The 26,742-nt window shown below is 33.9% G+C and overlaps 2 protein-coding genes across 3 annotated transcripts; one reads left to right on the top strand and one right to left on the bottom strand.

The window, feature by feature from the left end:
* The first annotated feature begins 770 nt into the window (after window positions 1-770).
* Window positions 771-20,827, top strand: LOC101893230 (nucleoplasmin-like protein). Its single transcript, XM_059118943.1, has 3 exons — window positions 771-954; window positions 1,156-1,298; window positions 19,645-20,827. Exons 1-3 carry the CDS (start codon window positions 933-935, stop codon window positions 19,951-19,953), a joined length of 474 nt encoding a protein of 157 aa, XP_058974926.1. The 5' UTR covers window positions 771-932; the 3' UTR covers window positions 19,954-20,827.
* LOC101891064 (sodium-independent sulfate anion transporter) lies at window positions 6,087-12,550 on the bottom strand. 2 transcript variants are annotated; one of them, XM_005185332.4, is made up of 8 exons: window positions 12,421-12,550; window positions 8,544-8,843; window positions 8,253-8,477; window positions 8,070-8,185; window positions 7,452-7,758; window positions 7,073-7,375; window positions 6,689-7,008; window positions 6,087-6,623 (listed from the first exon to the last, which is right to left on the bottom strand). In XM_005185332.4, exons 1-8 carry the CDS (start codon window positions 12,437-12,439, stop codon window positions 6,420-6,422), a joined length of 1,794 nt encoding a protein of 597 aa, XP_005185389.2. In that variant the 5' UTR covers window positions 12,440-12,550; the 3' UTR covers window positions 6,087-6,419. The 2 variants fall into 2 exon arrangements, with proteins under 2 accessions (XP_005185389.2, XP_058974915.1); XM_059118932.1 differs by lacking the exon at window positions 12,421-12,550 and adding an exon at window positions 9,017-9,244.
* Window positions 20,828-26,742: the final 5,915 nt, after the last annotated feature.

Genomic DNA, 26,742 nt, shown 5'->3' with positions numbered 1-26,742 from the left:
GTTGTCAGCGCTTTGGGATGTCACAGCACGAAATAAAAAGCAAAATGAATGCATATACCATGTGCGCTGAAGGCTTCATGCACAAGTGCATGATTTTGATGTCATGCATTTTGACCAAGTACGGGCCACTTTACATCTTTCCGATAGATAAAAAATGATGTTGTCGGACACATAAATCGTTTTTCATTATTACAAGTTTAATTTAAGTATGAAGAAAAATGTGTATGAGAAAAATGCAACTCTGTGCTGGAGTCTTATAGTGTCAAATAGACTTTTAAATATGCAACAGTTGGTTTGTTTATTTTTTTAAACAAAATTCATATATTGGGGAAAATCCGCGAAAGTAGAAAGTAGTAGAAAGGAATGTTGGGGTTATTCTACAATATTGTATCTAAAATATTAGGACAATACAATTTTATCCCCAAATCGTACATTGTGTTGCTTATTACCATCGAAAATATGCATTTGTTTTGCAACCGAATTTGAAATAATTTGAAATTATTATATTTTTATCACAAAACAATACACATACATACATACACAAAATGTGTATATGTTTTGACAAAATAAGGGCAACAAAAGAAAAAAAATTGTATTTAGGGGTTAACTTTTAACTCACTTTTTTACCTTCTTTAATTGTGTCATGTATGCTACTACGATCGCATTCACATGTCAATGAGAACATTGTATTACAAAATATACGGTGTTATTCGATTGGCAAAAAACTGTCAATTGATATTGACACTGGAGATAAAATATCGATTATTACGATAGCATCATCGATTGTTTGTCACCACTACGCCGGCTTCTTCTTGCTGTCTCTTTAAACAAAAAAGAAAGAAATTCGGTTTTTCTGTGCAAAAACACGAGTGAGTGACGCGTGAATACCCAGCTACATAATAAACTAATCCAAAAGAATCCACAGAATCACAATGTCTGACGAATCATTCTATGGTAAATATTTCAAAAAAGATGTTGCCCAATAAAATGGCATATGTATTGGATTAAAATGACGACAAATTGCACAAGTTATAGAGCGTGCAAAAAATGGCGGTTGGTTTGTCGCGAAAATGCAATTTTCAAAACTTGATGTCATTTTTGGATACTTTAATTTTTTCACATGAGTGCAGTATTTAAAGCTATCTTTTTTTCCAGGTGTTACATTGAGCGGCGAAGGCAGCAAAGTTGAATGGGAAGTTTTGTCCAACGATATAGATTTCCCCCGCGGCCAAAAATTAATTGTCAGACAAATTCTTTTGGGTGCTGAAGCCAAAGAGGGTGAATTCAATGTTGTCGAGGTAAGCTAGACTTAAAAGCATTTCATGTCGTCGCGGAAACCTTTTCGATTATAACCTTCAAGAGATGTTTGAAATCAGAGTTAGGTTAATTCACTGGTTGTTAGAAGCTGATATGTATTTTTTTGCTTTTGTTTTTGTGTTAGTACCATTTAGACGTGTTTTTTGTTAAAGTATATAATACTTTTTTGTGTGTACCATTATTTAAAACACATGTCTGTACAATGTACTCTAGAGCAGCAGCAACAACAACAAAAACACCAGCGGCGACAGAAAAAAAGCGTCATTAATATGTCTTCTCTATATCACTTTACTACCACCACCACGCAAACTACTGCTGTCTGTTGTTTGCCGGCCGGCCGGTAGCAGGCAGTCCGGGGAAAAATGGATTGCCTCCAAAAATAGGTGGAGAAAAGTGAATGTGCGTGTATGTTTGTGGAAATTTATAAAGGATTAAACATAATGAAAATATTTACATATTGAAAATGTAGAGAGACATTAAAAGAATAAACAATAATTAGGGTACATCAATTAAATGTGCATAGTTCAAGGTCGTCAAGTACAGTGTTACGAGTTGTACATATACGAATATTGTTTGATAACATTACATATATATTCAATGCTACATACATACCCAAGAACCACAGCCCCTAAATGAACCAAACAATGTAGGCATATCAATTTAGTTTTGATGTGAAATTGCTGATATTTCCTGCAGGATACCACACCGGAAAGGATAAGAATGTAGGGATATTGGGAGTAAAAAAGATCAATTAATAGAAATCGATTCGAAATTGAGAAAATGGGTTTCCTTTGGAAATCCATACCACCTACGATATGCACATCAAAATTTTGTGTCAAAAACTGTATTAGGAAATGTCGATTAAGACTGGATCTAGCCCTAGATTAAATTTCAACCATTTTTTTTTCAACAAAATGGAACAAGGGGTATTCGAATCTAGTATAAACTATATAAACATAAATGAACTCAGCGGGGCTGGAATGGATAGCTTTGACTTTCAAGTTAATAAATTGAAAACCAATAACTCGGGATGCAGAAAAGTCATTAGCACTTGTGGCGTCACTTTGAAAAGTTACACCAGCTTTTTGCTTCACCTATTAGGCCCCATTCTACCGTTATGTGGATTTATAAAAAGTTCTAGATTTATAAAAGTCCAACTGAAACAAAATTAATACGTTTAGGGCCCCTATACCCGAATTTATAATTATGCAATTGCATCTGAAAATATAAGCTTTCTGTATTCTGTTTTGAGTTTAAAAAGGAGCTACTTCTACATACTGCCAAGTCCGATCTTCAAGAATGAGTGGTGTAAACTTGTCATGGCAATTACAAATTAATGCAGTGTAGTGCGTAGTTATCTAAGATGCGCTGGACAGATATATCTTCAATGGGCAACCAATGGACAGGATTGGATCTTATTGAAGAACTGTATTCAATCTATTTTGTTTATCTGTCTAAGTAACACGTTGCATATCTTGACGTATTACTTTCTATTCCAAGGGAAGAGTGTTACTTCTACCAACAGGAAATTTAGTCAACCTTAACCGTAGCAATTACGGTAACGGCTCTACCTTTAATTATTTAAATGGTTAAAGTAGAAAAAAATATCTTGCTTAAAGCTTTGTTTTTTACCTATCCCTTAGAAAAGAGCTTAGGCTATCACGAAACTGAGAATCTAGATCTTTCTGCCTTTTAGATTTAATTTAATAAAAAGACGCCGCAATTGTATTTCAATCGGATGCGATGTACGTGATTTTACGCCATAATTTTGACATTTTTTTTTTTAATTTTATTGAATCAAAGCAAAAATGTCGGAAATGCATCAAATTTTAGAATAAGTTTAGATTTGATCTCCGTCACACGCTGCCCGGATATTGCTTTGCTGTATTTTGGCCCATTCCCGGCGAAGCGCTTGCTTGAGGTGATAGACACTTTGGTATTTTTTAGTGCCAACCTTGCTTTCCAAAATACTTCAGACACAATAGTCCAACGGATTGGTATCCGGAAATTTTGGTGGCCATTGTGCGCTGGAAATGAAGCGAGAAACCTCATTTTGTAACCATTCTTGGGTGGCGCGTGCTGAGTCCTGTTGGAATGTCCAAGGTTTGCGGCCCAAACGATAAAGTGCCCAAGGCTTTAATACACCCTCCAGAATATTTTCGCGATAATATTCGGCATTTATTCTGATGCCACAGTCGATTAATACGAACGGAGAGCGACCATCGGCTGTTATGGCGGCCCACACTATCACCATGGCCGGCGCTTGATTTCTGGTGGCCAACCGAATGTGCACATTTTCAGCTGACCTCTTTGGCCAAGTAAACACGATCATTTTGTTTGTTTACAAACTGCTGGACATCGAATATATTCTCATTGGAGAAAACCAAATTCGGCAGTGCACCACTTTCGGCCAAGCGAAAGCGGTGTAAGTTCTTGCACTTTTTGGAATTTCAACGGTTTTACCCTTAACTCATTTTATAACATTTTCAACTGCGAGGTGGGTTTTGGTCAAGTAGCTTCTTTACTTTTCAAATCATTTCTGCTGATGTTGCTGTTTTCTTCCGTCCACTTCCTTGACTTCGGGCTACGCTACCAGTATCACGATACGAGACACAAAATATTTATTCACATTGAATGATAGCTAACGATAGCCACTTGTGGTTTCCCAAGCTGTCGTGATATGTGATCACGCTTGAATTCCATCACGAATAACTTTTTCTGGAAAATTCACACCAAAATACTTTTGCGCGCTTGTAAAAAATATAATGAGCTGTCACTGGAATAATTTTAACAGCTGTCGGACGAGTGGCTTAGAAATGACAGCAGTCTGAAGTTGGTTGCAGTTTTTTCATTGCACCCTTTAATAGTGCTAAAGTAGGATATCTGTTGATCATTAATCTTTAGGATCCAAGCACAGTTCCCCATTTTTTGTGTATTGAATTTTACCCACAAGTGCATCTCTCCACTTGTGTTTCCAACCATTTGGAATGTTATAGTTACCCTTATAAATGTTGTACACCTCAAATTTTCCTTGCTCAAATTAAAGTAAAAATTTTTATTCCATTTTTTATGAAATAAACGAAACATTTAATACAATATCTATACATTGCGATAAGAACCATGTAATCAATTGGGGGAAAAACATTAAGTGTAATCAAAAGACAAAATTTCAAAGGGTAATTGTAAAGATAATAAAACGCAATTTTATTCAACTAGATCACTGATTCGTCATTGTTACTAATGTGAAGTACACCAATTCTAACATTGCTATGGTCACATGTTTCATGAAATATGACTACATTATAAGAGTGTGTTTTACTATAAACAAATTAATTGGCCATATATATGCTCTTCTGTTAGCAAATTAAATCAAATGTATAATTAAACAAGTAAGTTTGAACCTTTATACATTATAACAAATTAAACAACCTTTTCTGTAGGGTAATACGTTATTATGTATATTTGTCAAAAGGCTCTAAACCAAACAAAATATAATTGGAATCAAATGCGAACGAACTTTAATATAGCACAGGAGAAGATACTGAACAAGATTTCAAATCGACCTTTTGCTCTATCAGAGCTCAACCGGTTCACTAGCATGCCTAAAAGTATGCTATAATAATTTTATAATATATTTTCCATACTACCTGTTGAATAATAAATAGGGACTACAGTTGTGGTCAATTCTAGAGCGATCGAACGAACTAGTTTCTTATCTAGCTTCGTGGACTCCGCTCTTCTGTGTGAGAACTCTGCGTATGAGTGATGTGAATGTATATGAAATTGATGAAATCACTCATATGTTTAGAAACTGGTTTACTGAACTGTAAACTAGTATTGCCTAACTCAAATATGGCCTTTAATTATACCCTCCACCATTGTATGGAGAGTATATTAAGTATGTCATTCCGTTTGTAACACCTCGAAATATACATTTATTCTTGATCAGCACAAAATTCTATGTCGATTTGGCGATGTCCGTCTGTGGAAATCACTCTAGCTTCCGAACGAAATAAAATAGATTCATATAATTTTACTCAAATGTATATTATGTCTGCAGGACTTGGTATTGAAAATGGGCTATGTAGGTCCACGTTTTGGTATAGCCCCCATATAATGGTACCTCCCGATATCCGGTACTTTGTCGATTTTAGCGACATTATTCACCGGAATTCTTTCAAACTTGGTATTTGAAGTTCGTAATAGATACTACAGCCTAAGGCAGGTCCACATTTTGGTATAGCCCCATATAATAGTACCTACCTATATTTTTGATTTTAGCTACATTATTCACCGATTTTTTTTAAGTTTCGCATTTAAATATTGTCGTTTAGACCCTAATATTACGGCTACATTTGGTATTTTTTAACAGAACAGATTTTAACAGAATTTTTAACGGTTTTTTTTTTTGAAAATCGCCAAATTTGTTCCAAATTGTGGAGGGTATGCAAAGTTCAGCACGGCCGAACTTACAGCTTTTTTACTTGTTCAAACTTTTAAGATCAGTCTAAACCAGACCATTTATTAATTTATTTATTATTCGTACATAGAAAGACCAAAATAGTCCATAATTATCTGTTTATTTGAAATGGCACTCTGTGAACAGTGATATATTATTTATCCCATTTGATCTTATCTGAGCCTGAATTTCACAAATTGTCTAAGCTGTCTTAATTGAAGCTATTTGGAATATTTGCCTTCAAAATTTTTTACTGAATTGATTCTAGAGTAGTATGTTGTCACCATGAAGCTTATAAGAGGAATAATGCTATCATTTAAAATCGTTTTATTTCATAACAATAACTTATTGTTTCAACAGTCTTTTTTCGTAACAATAACAATAAACGGAACATCTTAAAATTATGGATCTTACATATATACAAAACAATATGCTCAAATATAAAGAAAATTTCCCCTGTAGGTGCCACTCCTGCCTTTGGACGACAGAAGTTGTAATTGAAAGGAATTTTTCGAAAACATTAAATATGGAGAGTATTTAATATACAAAATTTCGGAAATGTTATCCCAAGAAATATTTAAAATCGGTCTGAATATGTGCAAAAACAAGATTTTAGAAATTTTTTAAACAGTTCTTAAGAGTACTAGTCCTCATTAACAGTATCTAATTGTAAGGTTGTACTTTCTGCCATATCTGTGACAACATCTTCCAATGATTTGCCAAATTTAAACATTGATCTTTCTTTTTTGTGCAGACGGCAAACAACACCAGCTGCCTCATAATTCCAATTCCAACAAATCAAATCGCAATTCAACATTGAGAGATCCTCTTTGAGGGAGATGATGTTCTAGAAAAATGAAAACAAACTCAATTATTGCAAACACATCAAAATTGAGATATATTTATACTTACCATGGCCACAGTAGAATCTATGTTGGTAATTTCTTCTCCTTTAATTACAACAAGTTTAACAATACCATCACCCTGTATTGCCACAAATTTAATCAATTTGGATTTCAAATATTCTGCTGAAGAATAGCAAAGATTTTCTTGGACTTCCACAATGGCAACGGGAGTGGAGTTAATTTTTTCCAAATGGATTTGAATTTTGGGTCTTGCACTTTTGTAGAGAATAAATATGGCATTGACGGCAATACCACAGACCATGCCATATTCCAGACTCCAGAACAAACACACACAGGCGGTGACGGCTAAGGGAATAATATCGATTTCTAAAAAATGGAGACAAATTAAATTTACTTTGTTTTGACAGGTCTATGCAATTTTCCAACTTACTTTTAGATTTCCAGATTTCATAGATGCGTTCATATTCAACCATAAATATCATGGCCGATATAATAATGGCAGCCAATGTGGCCTTGGGAATATACGAAAATGTGGTGGTCAAAAATGCCAAAGCCATGAGAACCAAAACACCGGTGGCAGCACCACCCATTGTAGTTTGAACGCCACTTGAATGATTGATCGAGGTACGAGTAAAGGAACCCGTAATGGGCATCGATGAAAAGAAACTGCTCAAAATATTGCAGCAACCCAAAGCTATCATTTCCTGTGAAGCATCGACAATTTTTCCCTTGGCTGCAAAACAACAGATTTTGGGAAATTATATTTTATCAGTTTTTCAGACACATTTAAATGTTAACGTGATACTCACAAAAAGCTTTGGCAATGGCAATACTCTCCAAAATCGAGATAAGTGGTATCGAAGCCAAAGATGCGCCCAGATTTGAAACCATGTCACCAAAACCCAATGTTGTACCATTTTCACCAGGTGTGCTGAATGGTGGTAACTTGAAGTCTGGTATGCCTTTCGTAATTTCACCGCTAGCCCTGAATGGTAGTTTGTCTCCGTCTTTAAGGCAATAACATAAAACAATACCAATGATAACAGCCAGCGCATTACGTGATAGGGAAATGTATTTTGTCAACACTTTATAGCCGCATGGCAAGTCTTTGACTTTCTGTAAGAAATGGGAACAAACATTAAATGTTGGCTAGGACATATAAAAAATCAAGACAATTTATTATGTACAATGACTTCAAAAAATAAGTATGAAGCGGTTCCTAAAAGTGAAAATAAATAGAAGGATTCTTCCTAGGATAAATCTCTGACTTTTCATAAAATAACTATAGAAGTTGAGTTGCTTTTGTTAGTCTTTTGTTCCATTACAAAAAGAAACCAAGAGATGACTCAAACCAGAAAAAAATCCTCTATGCATTCTCACCTTAAATAATCCATTATCTTCTGGACTTAAAAAATCCTAACACTCACCCTCAACAACAGCAACACAACTAGGGTTATAACTCCCAAAAGTGAATCATTTAGTCTTGCTTCCTTAATGTGGGTAAAGAAATTTTCCCATGATTCCAAGAATTCATTTGATGGACCTTTACAAAGAAATAAATATTAAAGGCAATGCTTTAATTAAAACTTTGATTTTATATTTAATCTTACTTTTAATGCCAAATAAATTATTTATTTGGCCACTGCCAATGGTGATGGCAGCTGCCGTGGTGAATGCTGTCGTCACAGGTACCGAAATAAATCTCACCAATACGCCCAGATTTAAGAAGCCCAATATTAAGATGACACATCCCGAAAGAAAACATAACAATACAGCATAGTCGGCACTGCCAGTGACATGGGTTTGTACCATCAAAGCCATGATGGCAGTGGGACCTGGAAAATGCAAAAAAAAAAAAATTAATTTTTCATATTTTTGAAAACAAATTTGTTCCATCTTACCCACTGTAATGTCCTTACAGGTGCCCAATACAATATAAACAAAACATCCCATAAATGCTGAATATAAACCATATTGTGTTGGCAAACCAGCCACCGAGCCATATGCAATGGCCTGGGGTATGGCGGTAAGACCCACTGTCAGACCAGCTACCAAATCAGCTATTAAAAAGCTGAAATTATATTTGGGTAACCAATCTAGAATTGGTAGAAACTTCTTCAATGTCGATGGCTGGCAGCATTGTTTGGTGCGATTTTTTGCTATTCGTCCAATGTTTGGCAAATCCTCGTGATATAATTTTGCTACAAAAAGAAAGAAAAGCAATAAAAGAACAAAAAAATTAATTAAAATATAATTATTTTTGCTGCACATGGTTGATTCCCAACAGTAATGAAATAATTGCCGGTTTCTTTGTTATTCACTTTACGCCATTTGACTGGAAATTTAGTTAATTTCATGGAAATAGTTTGCATACCAAAAACAATCTATCAATTTGTGTGTTATCAGGGGGGCTTATTTTTGAAATCCCTATAATTTTGGGAATTTTCCCAAAGTTTGAAATATTTTTTTCTTTTGTTTTTATTTTTGATTAATGATATGACGTTATGTGACCCACTGATTCTTTATATTTTTGTGTCAATGCTCGCAATTTGCTTTACATGTTTGTATTTAAATATTGCGCTGTTTTCCGCGACCAAATCAACGTTGATCAAAACCCAATACCTCTTATTTTTTTGTGTCAATGTCCTCTGTCGTTCTTACAGTTATTTCAAAATGTTGCCCCGTTTTTTCCTCAAAACCCACACAAAAATTCCTACAAACAAAGCGTGTTAATTGTGCTCTGCTGCATGCATGTGTGACACTTGTTTAATATTTCTTTTGAATAATATAAATCTTGTGTAAATATTTGTTTGAAAATGATAATAATATGGGAAGTGTAACATTTTAAATATTTTATGATTTCTAAATTTTTTGTTGTTTGATTGATAAGATATGTCAAGAAACAGGAGGTTGGAAATGTTTATTCAAACTTCTTCACGTTTTTTTTGGGAAAGAGTTGTTTGCTTTGGAAACAATATTTTTTGGGAAATTCCAATTCAAGTATTGAGAAATTTTAATTATGTGTAATGTCGCAGGTGATGATATCAAACAAAATATTGGAAAATGTAAAGAAACAGGCGAAATAACCGAAACATTTCCCAACACCCACAAATTGAACACAATAGTAAAACAAAGAGTGAATTAAATATTTTTATTTGAATATTATTCTTAATGCTGTAATAATTGACAGCTTCAACTTTGGGCTCAAACCAATTTATCTTTTAATCCAATTTAATTCTTTTATTTCAACGCCCCACATCCGAATGTTTCTGTATCCCACTAGAGCAAATTCACTTCCCTAAAGGAAATAATTTTCCACACCCAACAACTGATAAATTAAAAAAATAACAAATTGAACGCTATTCCAAGCCTTTCTGACAGAACGCCTCATATCCGAATGTTTATGTATCCCACTAGAGCAGCAAATTCACTTCCCCAAAGGAAATCATTTTCCATACCCAACAACTGATAAATTAAAAAATAACCTGGACTGGATGGTACTACTTCTTCCAGTGGTCCTTTTAAAATACTTTTAAATTAAAACCAATTATTAGATGCTCATACAAAGTGAATGACATTTGTAGCGTTTTAAGGCAGAGATTCTGGCAATTAAGAAGACAGCCGAATGGTTGGAGAATTTTGCAATAGCATAACAGAACTAGAGCCAGAGACGGTCCTTAAAGCTATTAGGTCAAATGCCATCAAATCGAGTGTCATTCGTTATTGCAAAAATATTGAAAGGCGAGAGTTCACAAAAAGTTGGGAACGACGCAATCGATAAATCTGCCGAACCACCGATAATCTATTATATCAGCTACTTTAAAAAAGTCTCACATCACAGTTGGTTAAAAATGTCTCTTGGAAACACTAGGTACAAGGAATATAAGACCGGTTTGATCTAAGAATCACGATAGGATGACCCAATAAACTGATGAGTCAAAATTGAAGGCTCCAATGGTGCTTCTTAAATACCCTTTAAAATTTCATGATTTCACATTTCAGTTGTGGAACTAACTTGAATTTTTAAAAATAAAATTCTTTCACAACAAAATTAATGAATGCTAATGAATTTTCTCTCACAATGCCTGATTTAAGGCATCGGCGGGGGTTCCATGATTCAAGACTACGGCGATTCTTTTTGAGTATGCACAATTTGAGTCCTAATTATTGGTATCGAATATTTTACAATTAAAAAAACTATTTGCTCAGTATTTTCTAAATTCTAGAAAAAAAAAAAAAACAAATGAGTGTCTGATTCCTCGACATTTAGCCCATCTAAAAATACTACCTAAGGTTCGACTTTAACTAATCCCTTCCGTTCGTCCATAGACCTTTTCACAAGAAAATCATGATTAAAATTCACAATTTGAATAAAACAAATGAGTATCCTGATTCCCTGATATCTAGCCCATCGAAATAGACATAAAGGTCTAAGGACGAACAGAGAGGATTATTTAAAATTCAGTTCGACTTTTTTCGTAAGAAAATCATGAGCAAAATCCACAATTTGAATAAAAAGTCCAATATTTAATTTTACAAACGCGTTTTTTCACAATTCTTTTTGAAATTCCATGGCTTAAGCCTTCAGTAGTCCTTGACTGAAACTCCCTGACGTGGAGAAAAGTTGCGATTTTTGAGTTTACGAGGATAGACGTGTTTCTATCTAAAAAATGTTTTTATGATTCCAACACCTCATCCGAGTCCTTAAAAAGTATAATTTTTATTTGAAATAACAGAATCACAAATTTGCAGTCCCGTTTGTTTGTAAGGAGACCTTGAGGTTGTCTATAAATATAGAAATCTTTAGACAAAGTCTCCCTTAAGCTCGTTCACAATGCCTCGACTTAATTCTTTAAAAAAGCAACTTCGCCTTGACGCTCACCAGGTCCATATTCAATAAAATCTTTTAAAAAAAATCGATGAATTAAGAATCCCTATTTTCTTCAACCTCACTTTCATTTCATTGAATCTTTCAAGTAAAATCGTTTTTTTTTAATTACGAATATTACATTCTTTTTAATGGCGCCAATATTTGTGTACTTTAAGGTAAGGCGCAAGGCACATGTGCGTTGAAGTACATTTTTCACAAAAGGTCCTTGTTTTCATAATGATAACATTTTTCCCGACGAATATTTGTTTTTAATTTTATAATTTATCACATTAATCGGTTATAGGTGTGTTTAATCAAATAAAAAAAAGATGCACACTCATATTGATTACTCATTACGTTTATCACTCACTGTGCCACCGCGGCTGGTAAGTGGCTAACTGGCGGCGACATTGGAATCATTAAGTGGTGTCGTCTCTTATTGTTGTGATGTCAGAGACTGAGGGAGAGAGAGTTAGCAACAGGTTCCTTATTTCTCTTTTGTATTTTCACTTGGCATAATTTTCAAAAACAAAAAAAAAACGTCTGCTGTTTCATTGTACATGTGCATGTCAAAGTTTATCGCTTCATCTTCACAATCAAAACAATTAAATCTTCTCATCGCACTACATAATAATTTCAAATTGTATTTAATCTTCCGGTTATCCATACTAAGCAATGTGGCCATCAAACGAAAACAATTTGTAATTATTTAAACAATTCCAACTGACAACGACGCACTCCGTTTCTAAATTAAAATCACGTTTTACAATGTAACCGACAAGCGATATGATTCCGGCTAAATAAATTCCCACTATTGTTTAAAAAAGTAATATAATTTAAATTTTTTCTTAAACTTATGCATTTGATGGATTTAAAATTTAACTAATTAATATTAAACTTTTGCACACCTTCAATATCGTCTGCCATTTTATAAATGAAACAATCTTTTTCGTCCAGTTTGAATAGCAGGCAGAAGTCAGAGCGCTTTTTGTAGCGTTCTGTAACGCGTTTAAAATCCGAATGAATGACTGAATTCACTTGTGATAAGTTGTCACTTTTGGTTTTTTGGAAACAGCGCTTGAGACTGTTTGTTGTTGTTGGCGTTTAGAGTTAGCGTGTGCCGCAGCGCCGGACATTGCCTAGTAGTAGAGCATATAGATTACACGACAGCAAACAAACATTTCATATTTTTTCTTTACTTTTTTTAAGAGCAATCACTGATAATATTCGACAAGCCCTCTAGCTCCCGCCATTATCATAATGTTCATCAGAATATAAAGGTGACAAAAAAACGTCATATTTGATAATTTGTTGTTAATAATTTCATTTCTGCATTGATCAATTGTTGTCTTATTTTTTTTCTTGGTATAGATAAGAATTGATTAGTATTTTTTTCATATGATCGTTTTTTTTTTAATTCAGACAATCAACTCCATATTAATGGAATTTGGTACAGGTACTTGAGTTTAACACAAAAATGGGGTACTGAGGGAAAGACTGTTGTCGATAGGACATTATGGTGGTGTGCAATAAAAACAATTGGATTTTATGCCGACAAAAGAAATCGCCGATGGACTGCTGTGCTGTTATGACAGATGATTATGAGATAGGAATGGTAAATTAAAACAACCAAATTTAGTGCACAGGAATCTGAGGGGAGTTGACCCGAACAAAAATAGGTTCTTATATAGATTGGTTACCTTTATTGACACTATCCTGAGGTCACGCGTTCCATTGAATACTTTAAAGAATATGACCCAGAATATCAATTTTATTTAAAAATAACACCTGTCTACATATAGAAAGCACTGACATAGCCAGAAATGCCATTCAAACCCATTTCGGAGAGACCAATGGATAAAATATAAATAGAAAAAACATAAAAATTGTTTATTTCTGAGTTTACTACCATATTTCATTCCTATTGCAACACCTTAAAAGTATATTTTTTTTTGAAATAACAGTGAAGTTTGGCTCAAAAGTTTATACCCTCAACCATATTATGGATGATGTATTTTATGGCCGTAGAACTTTGGGTATTGACAAAAGGCTATATATGTCCACGTTTTGTTATAGCACCCTTGCTACTTTACCTTTTAGTTAAAATTTTAACACGAATTGGCAGCGTTCCCAGTCTGTAGGAAACATCCTTGCATAGAACTGTCTATATGAGTTCCAATTTTGGTACAGTTTTCATATATATCTCATATTCGATATGTTGGTGATGTTAGTCACACTTTTCAACTGAATTGTTTCAAATTTGGTATTTGGAATTCCTCGTTTTCAGGTAGCCCCAGTGTACCACTCGAATTCGATATTTGCATAATTTTTGCGACATTCTTCAACAGAATTATAATAATTTTGTATTTAGAGTTCGTAATAGCCACCGCCTTCTTTGGCTATAGAGGTCCACGTTTTCGTATAGGTTCCATACAAGGGTACCTACCTATATTAGACACTTTTATGAGGATTTTTGCCGGAATTGTTTTAAATTTGGTACTTGGCGTTCGTAATGAGTACTACTTCATATAATAGAAAGTTTAATGAATAGATCCACAACTTCGTATAGTTTTCATATATACCTCTAATAGCTCCCTATATTGGGTATTTTAATGATTTAAGCCACATTTTCACCTGAATTATTTTAGCTACAACAGAATCATATGAACTTCTTATTTGGAATTCGTACACGTACATACCCATATAACTGTATTCGGAATATTTGGAAGTTTTAGAGGTACTTTAAATGATTTTGCAAGTTCCTTCCGAATAGTGAAGAGTATTTTTCATTGCAACATATAAATACGTAAATGAAATTCGGTCCAAACTTTTTTACTCTTTACTTTATGATATATGAAATGATCTATATATAGCGGTACCTCTTGATTTTTAATGTTTTGAATCTGTTCTCTCCTCACAAAAGTGTCTGCATAGGTTCAATGTCTGGGCTGTCCACATATAGTGGTACCTCCCAATTTTAAATAACTTGTAAACGAATATTCTAATAAAAATCTAAATTCTCAGATGACAAATACCATCCCCTGCAGAATGTATCCTATATTTGGTATGGCCCCATATCGCTTCCAATTTGGGTTCACTATTGGGAAAACACCTCATTCAACGGTACTCCAACATTTTAAGTATTTTTTATGTTTTTTACACTTTTTTCCTTGTAATTATTTCTTATTTGGAGTTTTGGGTTTTTAGAGAACATAAACCCTCCGTGTGCAGAACATATTTATTGTTTCAGGTTCTGATTAGATGGAAATTCACATTTAGAGACATGTAGCGAAATCTGTCAATTTTACGTGTGTTATAGTCCTGATCCCTTTTCCAGCCAAAGTGGCTATAATAGTATATTGTGGAAGTTAAGTCAGTAGAAAACCTCCTCGCAACATTTTCCAAAATAGGTCGAGATTTTGAAATTTACACCAATATAACTAAGTTTTAATCACATTTGTAGCTGACAGGCGACCCAAGACCAAAATTTGAGGAATTTTAACACAATTGAATTGACAATAAATAAAATTCTTCACATGGTGAAAGAAATAATTAAAAGTGTGAACCTGCCGAAATTGACTTTGCTAAAAGTTCAATATGAAGTATTACTTGCCCTTAAAAAAGGAACTTTCTTCACATTTAAAATTGTTTGTGTCGGAATCGGAAAAAAGATTAAAATTTATCTTTGTAGACTAGAAAAATAAATAACTAATGTGTCCATATCCACTGCAGAAGACATGCTCAAGATGCAAAATAGTCTGCTCGTTAGCCGGATCAGCAGGATGGTGATGTGAACAGAAACCACTTGATTCTTTAGCATTTAACACTTTGCTGAGTGTTCAAAAGTATATAAAATGCCTTTTATTCATAAAAAACCTCCTAAAAGTCTTCTAATTACAAAGGGCCTCCAAACTAGTAACATTCTTTATCAATTTCACTTACACGGATTCCACTGTATTATAAAATCTAATTAATTTCTATTTCAACTAAATAATTGTACATTAATGTGCTTCGCTTGGCTCCTCCATACTTGGCTGCTTGTATGTTTTTCGTTTTATAAACAGAGTACAATCGCGACTATAGGGTTATTCCAATTGAAATTATCTATTTCTTGCCATCTAACCACTTGTCCAATTTTCTTCACAATTCAATTGGTTTGAACTTATTGTTTTTTGTGTGATAATATACACCTTGGGAATGTTGAAACGATGATATACATACCGATATTTATGTCATTATTAGTAGGTGGAATGAAAAAAAAAAACGAAATCAAAAAAATTGAATTTTGTTAATTGTCAAATTAGTTTAAACCAAAGCAAAGTGGTGGTATTTATTATCAGTCAGTGTTTAAAACGGTTACTTTTTTTGTCAATGGAAAATTACCATTTGCGAATTTTATTATATATTCAGTTGAAATGGAAAGTTTTTGGGCAAATGCGGTTAGGTAGTGGAAAATTTTTGGGGGGTTTTTCGTATTTTCAAGGAAATGCAACTCACAATGACCTCGATTTAATTACTATGAATCAATATTTCCAGAATTTGTTTATTTATTTAACAATATATGATTTAAATGAAATATACATAGTTGAAATGGAAAGTTTTTGTACAAATCCAGCAAGCGAATGGAAAATTTTGGGGAGTTTTTATAAAATAAAATTTGGGAAAATGCATTTTTTACAATTTCTACGATTTTTGACAAAAAATTATAAATAATTTTGTATTAAATGAAAATGTTTTGTGCAAATTCTGTTTTTGAGTGGAAAATTTTGGGGAATTTGTGTAAAATTAATGTTAGGAAAATGGAACAAGTAGAGATTTATGTTATGTTTAACATTTCCGCTTTTGTTGTGAAGTATATAAAATAATTTAGAATATTCAATTTGCGAATGGAAAATTTTGGGGAGTTTTTATAAATTAAAAATTGGAAAAACGCAGAAAAATGACAGCGATTCATAAGTAAGATTGATTTTTTTAGAATTTTTACGATTTTTGACAAAAAATTATAAATAATTTCCTATTAAATGAAAATGTTTTGTGCAAATTCTGTTTTTGAGTGGAAAATTTTGCAAGTAGAGATTTATGTTAGGTTTAATATTTCCGCTTTTGTTGTGAAGAATATGAAATAATTTTAGAATATTCAATTTGCGAATGGAAAATTTTGGCAATTTTTAATGGTTGTGATTACAAATCAAATGGAAAGTTGTATTCACAAGTTGTTTGCGAATGGAAAATTTTGAATATTACCTAATACTAAACTTGAGGAATAACTAACTTAGTGCCAATATCGATAATTGTCTACAATGAATATTTCTCTCCAACAAAAAGATAAAACAATATTAAGTATTTTTGTGTGCTTTTTTATGTTTTCAATTCAAATGGAAAGTTTTGGGCTTATTTTGGTAGCGAATGGAAGCTATTGAAATATGAGAATATCAACAACGTATCTCTATCAATCCTTACAATTTTGTTTATACGAAATTAAAAATAGTTCCAGCCATATACAACACAAATGTATGAATGATAAAAAAATAAATCAAGAAGTATGAAAAATATATTTTAGGCTGGAGTTAGGAATGTCTGGCTAGGTTAGGTTAGGTTAAAGGATGTGCGGTTGTAAAAACAATCCCTCCACTGCGAGACCTATTGGTCCATTGTGTTCATTCTAATTCAGGAAGATAGGAGAATAGAATAAAGAGAAGAGAAGGAAATGAATAACGGATAGTGAAGAAGCGAGAATCTGAATGAAAAGTAGAGAAGTTAGTAGTAGGTTTGCATCCACGGTGTATCAGCGTGTCGCCCTTAGCCATTTTAGTCTTCTGGCTAACTGAAGAATGGCCGCTGGCTCGATGTCAGAGAGGGAGGACAAGTCTGGCAGAATTTGCTTACCCAGTAGCCTCTATCTCACTCCTATAAGAGTTGGGCAGTGGCAGAGTAAGTGCCCCACCGTTTCAGTTTCCTCCTCGTCCTGACAAAGCCTGCAGTATTCAGTGACGTCACCCTCCATTTGGATATCATGGCCTTTATGTTGCAGTGTTCTGTAATTAGGCCTATCACAAGCTTCAAGTACAGCTTTGTCATGGATATAAGTGACCTTAATCTCCTTTCGGAGTTCACCGGCCAAATTTTTTTGGAGACACTACACCCCCTTCTAGTTAGCCAGTTCTGTTGAAATCTCCCAATGTAATGCTTATGCAGTACTTGGAAAAAGTGACATAAGGATGGCTTCACTGAGCTCTCAATCTTTAGATCCGCGTCTGGCCGATTCATTGCTAGATATGTTGCAGTGTCAAGGGACCCAACAGATTTTGACAAACGATATAACCTCTTCTAGAGCATTCCAGAACTGTCGCAGTGATTGGCTAATGATTCGTTTTAAAAATTTGCAACAGACTAGTAAGATTTTCATATATTTTTTTAAGTTCCGATGTTTGTGCAACTTAATGTGACTCTTTATATTGTCCGCAGCAATCAATAGTTAACACCTATGTTATTAATATTTCATTTTCTATTCCGCATTTTTCTCCGGGGTGAAAGGTATCCGAGGCAACTGCCCGACCTTTCTGTACTTTTAATCCCTATTTTTAGGAGACAGAACGGAGCCCGTTCTAGCATACGAAATTATTGGATTTGGAAGTCTAACACAAAGACTCCATCTGCCATCTTTGAAAGGTAGTAGCTTAATGGTAATTGAACAACGCCATAAATTGCTTATCGTTTCATCAGCTAATGTAGCCGGGTACGACGGTAGCTAAGTGTTGGTGGTTGATCTGCAAATCCCAGCAAAGTTTGACATGTTTGACGAGGTTATCTACTTATATTTGAGTTGATTTGCAATCAACAATAGCTCTTGAAGAGATGGTATGCGATTTGACGTAAGGGTCGCCTAGCTATCGACATATATAGTACAAGTCCTGCGTCAATATTTTAAAGAGCTCTTACGAGTTTAGAAGCTTTCTTTATAATGGAGAAACCCATTATTTCTATTGAAATTAAATGGGCCATGACTTCCAAGTAGGGCGGTGACTTACACCGACTAATGTAGGAATGATCAAAACTGGGAGGAGACTGAATCGGTCGAACATTTGTTCTTCTGTGTGAGAAATTGTCTTATGGTATTTCCCTTAGTAGTAGGAAGTTATCCATGTTTGTAATAGAACTAGAAGCTTAAACGCTGATAAGGCAATTCTCTTCAGAAGGCGGTTTGATTATTATCATTGTAAATTAATTTTTAGACTGGTCAGAATGCCGTGGTTTCCCCACAATTATTTCGTTCAAATGCGTGGGAGAACCTTTACCCATTGAGGAATAGTAGTTCTTTGGACTTTCTTTCTACTTCTCCTCCATGCTAATTGTCCAGCTTGAATGATAGTTCATGGTCGAACCGAATACTTATCATTAAAAAGAAGTTTTAAAGTCAGCAGATTTTCATTTGCCCCTAGAAGTATGCTATACAAATTATAAACTTTCTGGAAATTTTGCTCGTTTTATTAGGGTTTTTTATGAATTAAAAATCAAATTGTTTAGATATAATTTTGCTGAATAACGTTAATAACAATCTTGCATTTTTCTCGGTAAGTTTTTATAATTTGGGTGTGGAGATCTCCAAAACAAAATAAGATTGGCTTTACAATTTTGTTATTTTCCTTGAAACCAACATTTTGGCCTTGATTTTTTTCTTGAAGATTTTTTATATGACTACTTTTATCATATATATCATAAACCAAGGGTGATTGCACTCTTCAAAGAAGGGTAAAATGAAGAAAGTTTATCCAGTCATATCTAGTTTGACATGAAATAAACCTACATTTTTCAAATCTATGATTACCATGATACGCAAACACGTGATAATGGGGTTTTTGGGGGGTAGAAGTAGGTGTCAGTCGACGCTGCTGCACAAACACTTGACATAACCGCCACCACCTTATCTATCAAATGTAATCAAAATGTTTCCCTCGTTGAGTTGAAAAGCTAATAAAAGCAAATTGTTTTATGATGTAGATGGGGGAGTTCTTCTTGCTTTTTTATTGTTACACCAATTTATTTTGATTTATGTTTTTCCTAATCTATCTACTCTAAGTGCGCATCGATGATAATAACAATAAATTAATATATGTCTCAATTTTCTTTTGCAGGTCCATACCATTAAAGACAATTTGAAAATTCCCATTGCCGTTTTAAAAGCTGGTGAAACTCGCGCCGTCAATCCCGATATTGAATTCTATGAAACATCTGCCGTCTTCAAACTGATCAAGGGTAATGGTCCCGTTTACATTCATGGCCAAAACATCAAAGATGAAGTCGAAGTTGTAGATATGGATGATGATGAGTCTGACGAAGAGGAGGATGGCGAAGAGGAAGAAGATGAGGCACAACCCCAAAAGAAGAAGCAAAAAGTGGAGAATAATGCCGATGGCAAAAATGCCAAAAATAAGAAGAAATAAATCAGATTAGAATACAAAAACTACCTCTCTTCTTTTTATAAAGCAACAACAACTCAGTTAGTAGGTAACCGATTTATAAAAAGATGATAAAAAACAACAACAACACTCCTAACCCGGGGGGTTTGTTAGCAGCGCAGATGTGATTGCAAACCTACACCTCCTCCAAACTACAACAAGAACACATTAAGCAACTCTCTATTTTTAAGACAAAATCAAATTGGACGGACATCTTAATACTGACCCTTTACTCGTGCATTTCAAATCAACACAAAGACAAACTATAACAATAACAATAAAATTTCCTCCCAAACCCGAATGCATGGGCGTAAGGTGTGAACAGTTTTTGATGGTGCCCGCTAGCAGTTCCTTTGTTCCTGTTTTATTCTCTTAAATCCTTTTCCAAATTTCTTGATTATTTCAAAACAAAACAATGTTTTTATGTTAGGCATACTCTTTTTTAAATTTTACTACAATATACAACAATTGTAAACAAAATTTTGGACAGAAAACCGCTTTAACGGTTTTGGAAAATTCTTTTGAAATTTTCTTAAAGAACAACAACAAAAAAAAAAAAAACAACCCCAGTTACTTAACTCCAACATCTTCTTAAGCAACAGTAACCAATCAACAATAATACAAGACAAAATAATTGTTAACAAACAAAAAACCAACAACAACAACTAACATAACTATATTCAGGTATTCATTCATTCATTGAAATGTTAGCAAAAGCCGAAAGTGTAAAATTCATGATGAGATATGTATGTGTGTCGTTGGTGCCACCCTTGATAAATTTGTGTGGTGCTATGTTTCATGCACACGCCGATTCGCTAGACATTTTTATATACACCACAAAAACAATACAACAAAAACATATATCATACCATTTTTATAAAATGCTATGTCAAATTTTCTTTTCTTACTTAACTTGTAGTAAACCATAAGCTAAATAAGAAAAAATTCCATTATACGAAAGAAAAATAATAAATCCAAAATAAAAATTTGAAAAACAAACAACTTAAACATTATTTTACATTTATTTATTTTTTTTTTTTAAATCAAATAGTAGACGTCTATGTTAATCGATCAACAACAGTTTTGATTGACAGTTGATTGTGTTTGCCAATATTTGTTGGTTATTACCATAGATACTTACACATATTGATTAGCATAAGACTGCTAATGTGGTCAGAGACACACGATCTTTATTAGCATGACTATTAATCGCATAACAGACGCAATTTTTTTTTATACAACAATTCGCATCATCGCAAATAATGGGGTTCAAATTAACCTATATTTGTATTTGGTATTACTCTTGAGGAAACAAAACTATTCGTGGGCGTATTTTTAACATCAAAGCATATACTTTTTTATGTAGATCTGATAAAAAAAAATTTATTGAATAGCAGCAACAGGCAAACCTTGTCAACAAAGTCTTTAAAGAAGGTTCCAACAGAATCTTCTATTTCTTTGCATGAAAAATATTAAGAATAGAAATAGAAATAAAATATAAATTATACAAGAAATTTTTGATTTTTTGGCCTGGATGTTCTTGAATTTCTTTTGTAAAAAGACTTTTAGTCCTGGCGGCCTTGTAAAAATACTCATGATTTTCGGTCAGTGGTTTTGAGGACATTGTCTTAAAAATGAACGCTTGAAAGAAGGAACTTGTAGAAATATTCTTAAAACCCACATGTTTTAACGGATTTTTTTTAATCCATGTCCGAAAAATATCTTAAAATAAGAATACTCCTTAAAAACCACGATTTTCGTACAAGAGGTCCTTGGAAATATTTCAAAATATTTACCTTTTGCCGGAAGACTTTGTAAAAAAAACCCAATATTTTTGATCAAGAGTATCTGCAAAGTTTCTTGAAATGTTTTCATAAAAAACAGTGTTTATAGAATTTTCGGATGGGGTCCTTTATTTATTTTTTGTTAAAAAATCCTTGTTTTTAGTTCTGGAGGGGCTTGTAAAAACATAGAGGATATATGAAAATGTTCTATGTGGATTATTTTCTATACAATAATTGTCAACCCAAATTCCAATTTTTAAATAATTCAGTCAAAAAATGTCGCTAAAATTATATAGGGAGGTACCGTTACATGGGGGCTATATATACGAAGACGTGGACCTATATAGAAATTTTTCTGTTGTAAGAAGTGGTACCCATTAAAAATACCGAATTTGAAAACATTTTCGTGAATAGGGTGTTTATTCAAAATGTGGGTACCGTTATGTAGTGGCTATGCTAAGACGTGGCACTCTTAGAATCATTTCGGTGAAAATACCGAATATCTGGAGTTACACTTATATGGGGACTATACGAAAACTTATTTCGATACAATTTTCTATGCCAAAAATTCTATAGACCTAAAATACATTCAAGTGAAATTTAGTTTTCCTACTTCATTCCATTTGGAAGCTATAGTGATTTCCACAGAGGGACATGGGAAAATCGACATAAAATCTTCTGGTGGTCTAGAACAATTATACAGGGTGAGGTAAAAAAAACTGAAACAAAGTCAAACGACATAATTTTTACATTTTTTTTTTTAAATTTTATTGAATGAAAGCAAAAAATGTAGGAAATAGCATCAAATTTTAGAATAAGTTCAGATTGATTTGCTCTACGGTATTTTGGCTCATTCCCGGCGAAGCGCTTGCTTGAGGTGTTCGACACTTTGGTATTTTTTAGTGCCAACCTTGGTTTCCAAAATACTCCAGACACAATAGTCCAACGGATTGGTATCCGGAGATTTTGGTGGTCATTGTGTGCTGGAATGGAAGCGAGGAACCTCATTTTGTTGTAACCATTCTTGGGTGGCGCGTGTTGAGTTCGAGGGTACTGAGTCCTGTTGGAATGTCCAAGGTCTGCGGCCAAAATGTTTGCATGCCCAAGGCTTAAATACACCCTCCAGAATATTTTCGCGATAATATTTGGCATTTAATTTGATGCCACGGTCGATTATTACGAGCGGAGAACGACCATCGACACATCATCACCATGGCCGGTGCTTTAGTTCCGGTGGCCAACCGAAGGTGCACTTTTTCAGCTGACCTTATTGGCAAGTAAACACAATCATTTTGTTTGTTTACAAACTGCTGGACAACGAATGTTTTCTCATCGGAGAAAACCAAAATCGACAGTTCACCACTTTCGGCCAAGCGAATCAACTATTTAGCTCTTTTGAGTCTATTTTCTTCTTTTGCGGTGTAAGTTCTTGCACTTTTTGGAATTTCAATGGTTTTACCCCGAGCTCATTTTTTCAATATTTGCAGAATGGAATATTGCGATATGTTCCATTTTTGGGTCACTGCGACGCGGGTTTCGATCAGGTAGCTTCTTTACTTTTCGAACCATTTCTGCTGATGTTGCTGTTTACTTCCGTCCACTTCCTTGACGTCGGGCTACGTTATTAGTATCACGATAACGAGCGATGATACGAGACATAAAAGATTTATACACATGTAAATGATGGAGTGCTCTAAAGAAATCAGACTATCACGCTTGAATTCCATCATGAATAACTTTTTTCTGGAAAATTCTCACCAAAATGCTTTTTGAAAATATAGGAAATGAAAAATATTTTTTGATAAATATTTCCTTTATAAAGTTTTGACATGGATAAATGAATATAAATTTTGAAAATAATATATTGTGTCAAAGGTATAATTTTGAAAAAAAAAAATGTGATTCAACGCCCTCGACCTGAAGACGTCAGAGTTATTGAGGCCACCATTCTACATGTATATGTATAAAGGTGAATAGTCCAGTCAACTACTTGTCGGAGTATTGATTATTTTTTTACCATTGTTTTGATTGACGCTTTCCCGTTATCATTATGACAACTTTAAAATAATTATTTTCTATATTGTGACAATTATCAAAATACATCACGTGGCGTAGATTTCGAAAATATTTGGTATCCTCGTCATAAATGATTTTATTATTTTGGTTTTTTACATTTGGTGGGAATTTTTCAAAACGAAATAGTCGGTGCTACAATCACGGTGGAGGCAGTTGAAAGGAAAACAGATATCAACTTTGCCAAATGTATAAGATTAATTATTTTATTTTCAAAACATATATTGACCTTTTCAAAAAAAAAAAAAAAAGACACACAGATAAGATACCTTATGAATGCACTCCTTTTCATTGATGACTACAGTATTTTTGTAATCGCAATATAAAGTTTTGTTTTTATTTGTCAATATTAATTAAATATATTGATTAATGGCCCGTCAGGATAAGAGAAATTTGAGGTACTTCAATTAATAAATGATTTGTTTAATAATTTTCTGAGAATTCGTTTCATATAAACGAAATTTTGAAAGTCTTGACGCAATTTTGAACAAAAAATAACGAGTTTTGGTTATTTTTCAAACTTTGAATTATACATCTGCAACTAAGTTTCGAATGTCTAGACCATGTTATCTTGAGATATTTACTTTGTTTTTTTTTTTTATTTGAAAATGCAAACATTTTTTGTCAGTCTAGCTGATTGGTGCACGATATCTCTCGAAGGTAGTATTCGATTCGGTTCATACTTTGCACATTCTATTATTTCTAAAACACTTATGTCGAGTTCCATGTACAGCCTTATAGATGTACAGGGTGGATTAAAAAACTGTAACCAACTTCAGACTGCTGCATTTCTAAGTCACTCGTCCGACAGCTGTTAAAATTATTCCAGTGACCGCTCATTATATTGTTTACAAGCGTACAAAAGCATTTTGGTAGGAATTTTCCAAAACATTCCTTTATTCTTTATATTTGGCTGGAAAACCACAAGTGGCTATCGTTAGGGCACTCCAGCATTTAAATGTGAATAAATCTTTTTTGTCTCGTACTACCGTGATACTGGTAGTGTAGCCCGACGTCAAGGAAGTGGACGGAAGAAAACAGCAACATCAGCAGAAATGGTTCGAAAAGTAAAGAAGCGACTTAATCGAATCGCAGTGGCCGAAAAATGGCTCGTCAGCTGAACATATCGCAATATTCTATTCGGCAAATATTAAAAAATGAGCTCGGGGTAGTCTCAAAATATCTAGAGTTGCTTCGCTTGGCCGAAAGTGGAGAACTGCCGAATTTGGTTTTCTCCGATGAGAAAACCTTCGCTGTCCAGCAGTTTGTAAACAAACAAAAGGATCATGTTTACTTGCCAAAGAGGTCAGCTGAAAATGTGCACCTTCGTTTGGCCACTAAAACTTAAGCGCCGGTCATGGTGATGGTGTGGGCCGCCATATCAGCCGATGGTTGCTCTCCGATCGTATTAATCGACCGTGGCATCAAAATAAATGCCGAATATTTTTGCGAAAATATTCTTGAGGGTGTACTAAAGTATTGGGCACCCAAAACATTTTGGACGCTGAACTTGGACATTCCAACAGGACTCAGCATCATCGCACTTAGCACGTGCCATCCAAGAATGGTTAAAAAGCGCACAATGGCCACCAAAATCTTCGGATACCAATCCGTTGGACTATTGTGTCTGGAGTATTGTGGAAAGCAAGGTTGTCACTAAAAAATACCAAAGGGTCGATCACCTCAAGCAAGCGCTTCGCCGGGAACGAGCTTAAATACCGCAGAGCAACATTCGGGCAGCGTCTGACGGTTTCATTTGCCGTTTGAAGGCCTTAATTCGTGCCAAAGGTGACCAATTCGAACAAATGTAAACTTATTCTAAAATTTGATGCTATTTCCGACATTTTTGCTTTCATTCAATAAAATTCAAAAAAATGTAAAAATTGTGGCGTTTGACTTTGTTGCAGTTTTTTGTCTCGCCCTGTGCATATCCGACCCAAGCTTATGAATTGATCTTAGCTTGTTTAAAATTCGACGCACTCTTTATATGTAATTTATAATTTTTAAAAGTTTTATACAATTTTTTTCTATTTGCAATATGAGCGAAAACGGCGGTTAGTTTTAATTTTATGGTGAAATTAAATCAGCAAAAGAGAAACTTCACTCAAATTAAATGGTAAAAGTGTGGGCAACAACAACCACATAGAAAATTGTTATAGTAAATAACAATACCACAATCACAGTTTTGTGCCTTGGATTGTTAAATTCAAAATGCGGAACAAATATTCGAAAAAAAACAATAATTTTAATTTTTAATTTTAATACCTTTTAATGTTTAGTTCTTGTAAATCTTACAACGCTGCAAGAAATTGTTAGGAAATCGTGGAAAAAGTAACATTCCTTTTAAACTGAAATCAAAATATACACATTCATAAAATATACTACATCTTGCAAATTTACAAATGCCTATTCTTTATCGCAGGAAAATATCCACATTTCCCAGATTTATTGAATTTAAAAAGAAACAGATGACATTTTGTTTGTGGCAATAACTCATGCCGATGAGCTGCGTTCATTAAGCATTTTACTGCTTGTTTTTGCGTTTGGCAATGCTGTACACCATGTGCTTTGTTGAGTGGGCATTTATAACGGAAATACACATTAAGTGAAGCGTATACCCGTTAAACGAAAAAAAAAAACAGTGGATTAAACCGTCTTTAAACAATAAAAACACAATAAATCTAAGAAAGATTCACAGAAACAACTGTGAAACGTCATAATTTTAAAAGCAGATGTTTTTGTTTATCGTTTTTTGAGATAATATAAATTTTCTTAAATGTTTCTTTTTGTGTTTTCTAACGCCGTTTTGTATTTTTCTATACGTATTTTCCCGAATGTGAGTCGACGACGCTTTCGACTAGGAATACTCCATGCAGCTAACTGAAATTATGGACCTTTTGTGGAGAAGTTGCAGAAG

The sequence above is a fragment of the Musca domestica genome, unplaced genomic scaffold (genome assembly GCF_030504385.1).
Source record: "Musca domestica strain aabys unplaced genomic scaffold, Musca_domestica.polishedcontigs.V.1.1 1, whole genome shotgun sequence".
In the NCBI taxonomy this organism is placed as follows: domain Eukaryota; kingdom Metazoa; phylum Arthropoda; class Insecta; order Diptera; family Muscidae; genus Musca; species Musca domestica.
This window is presented reverse-complemented; position numbering and strand designations above follow the sequence as displayed.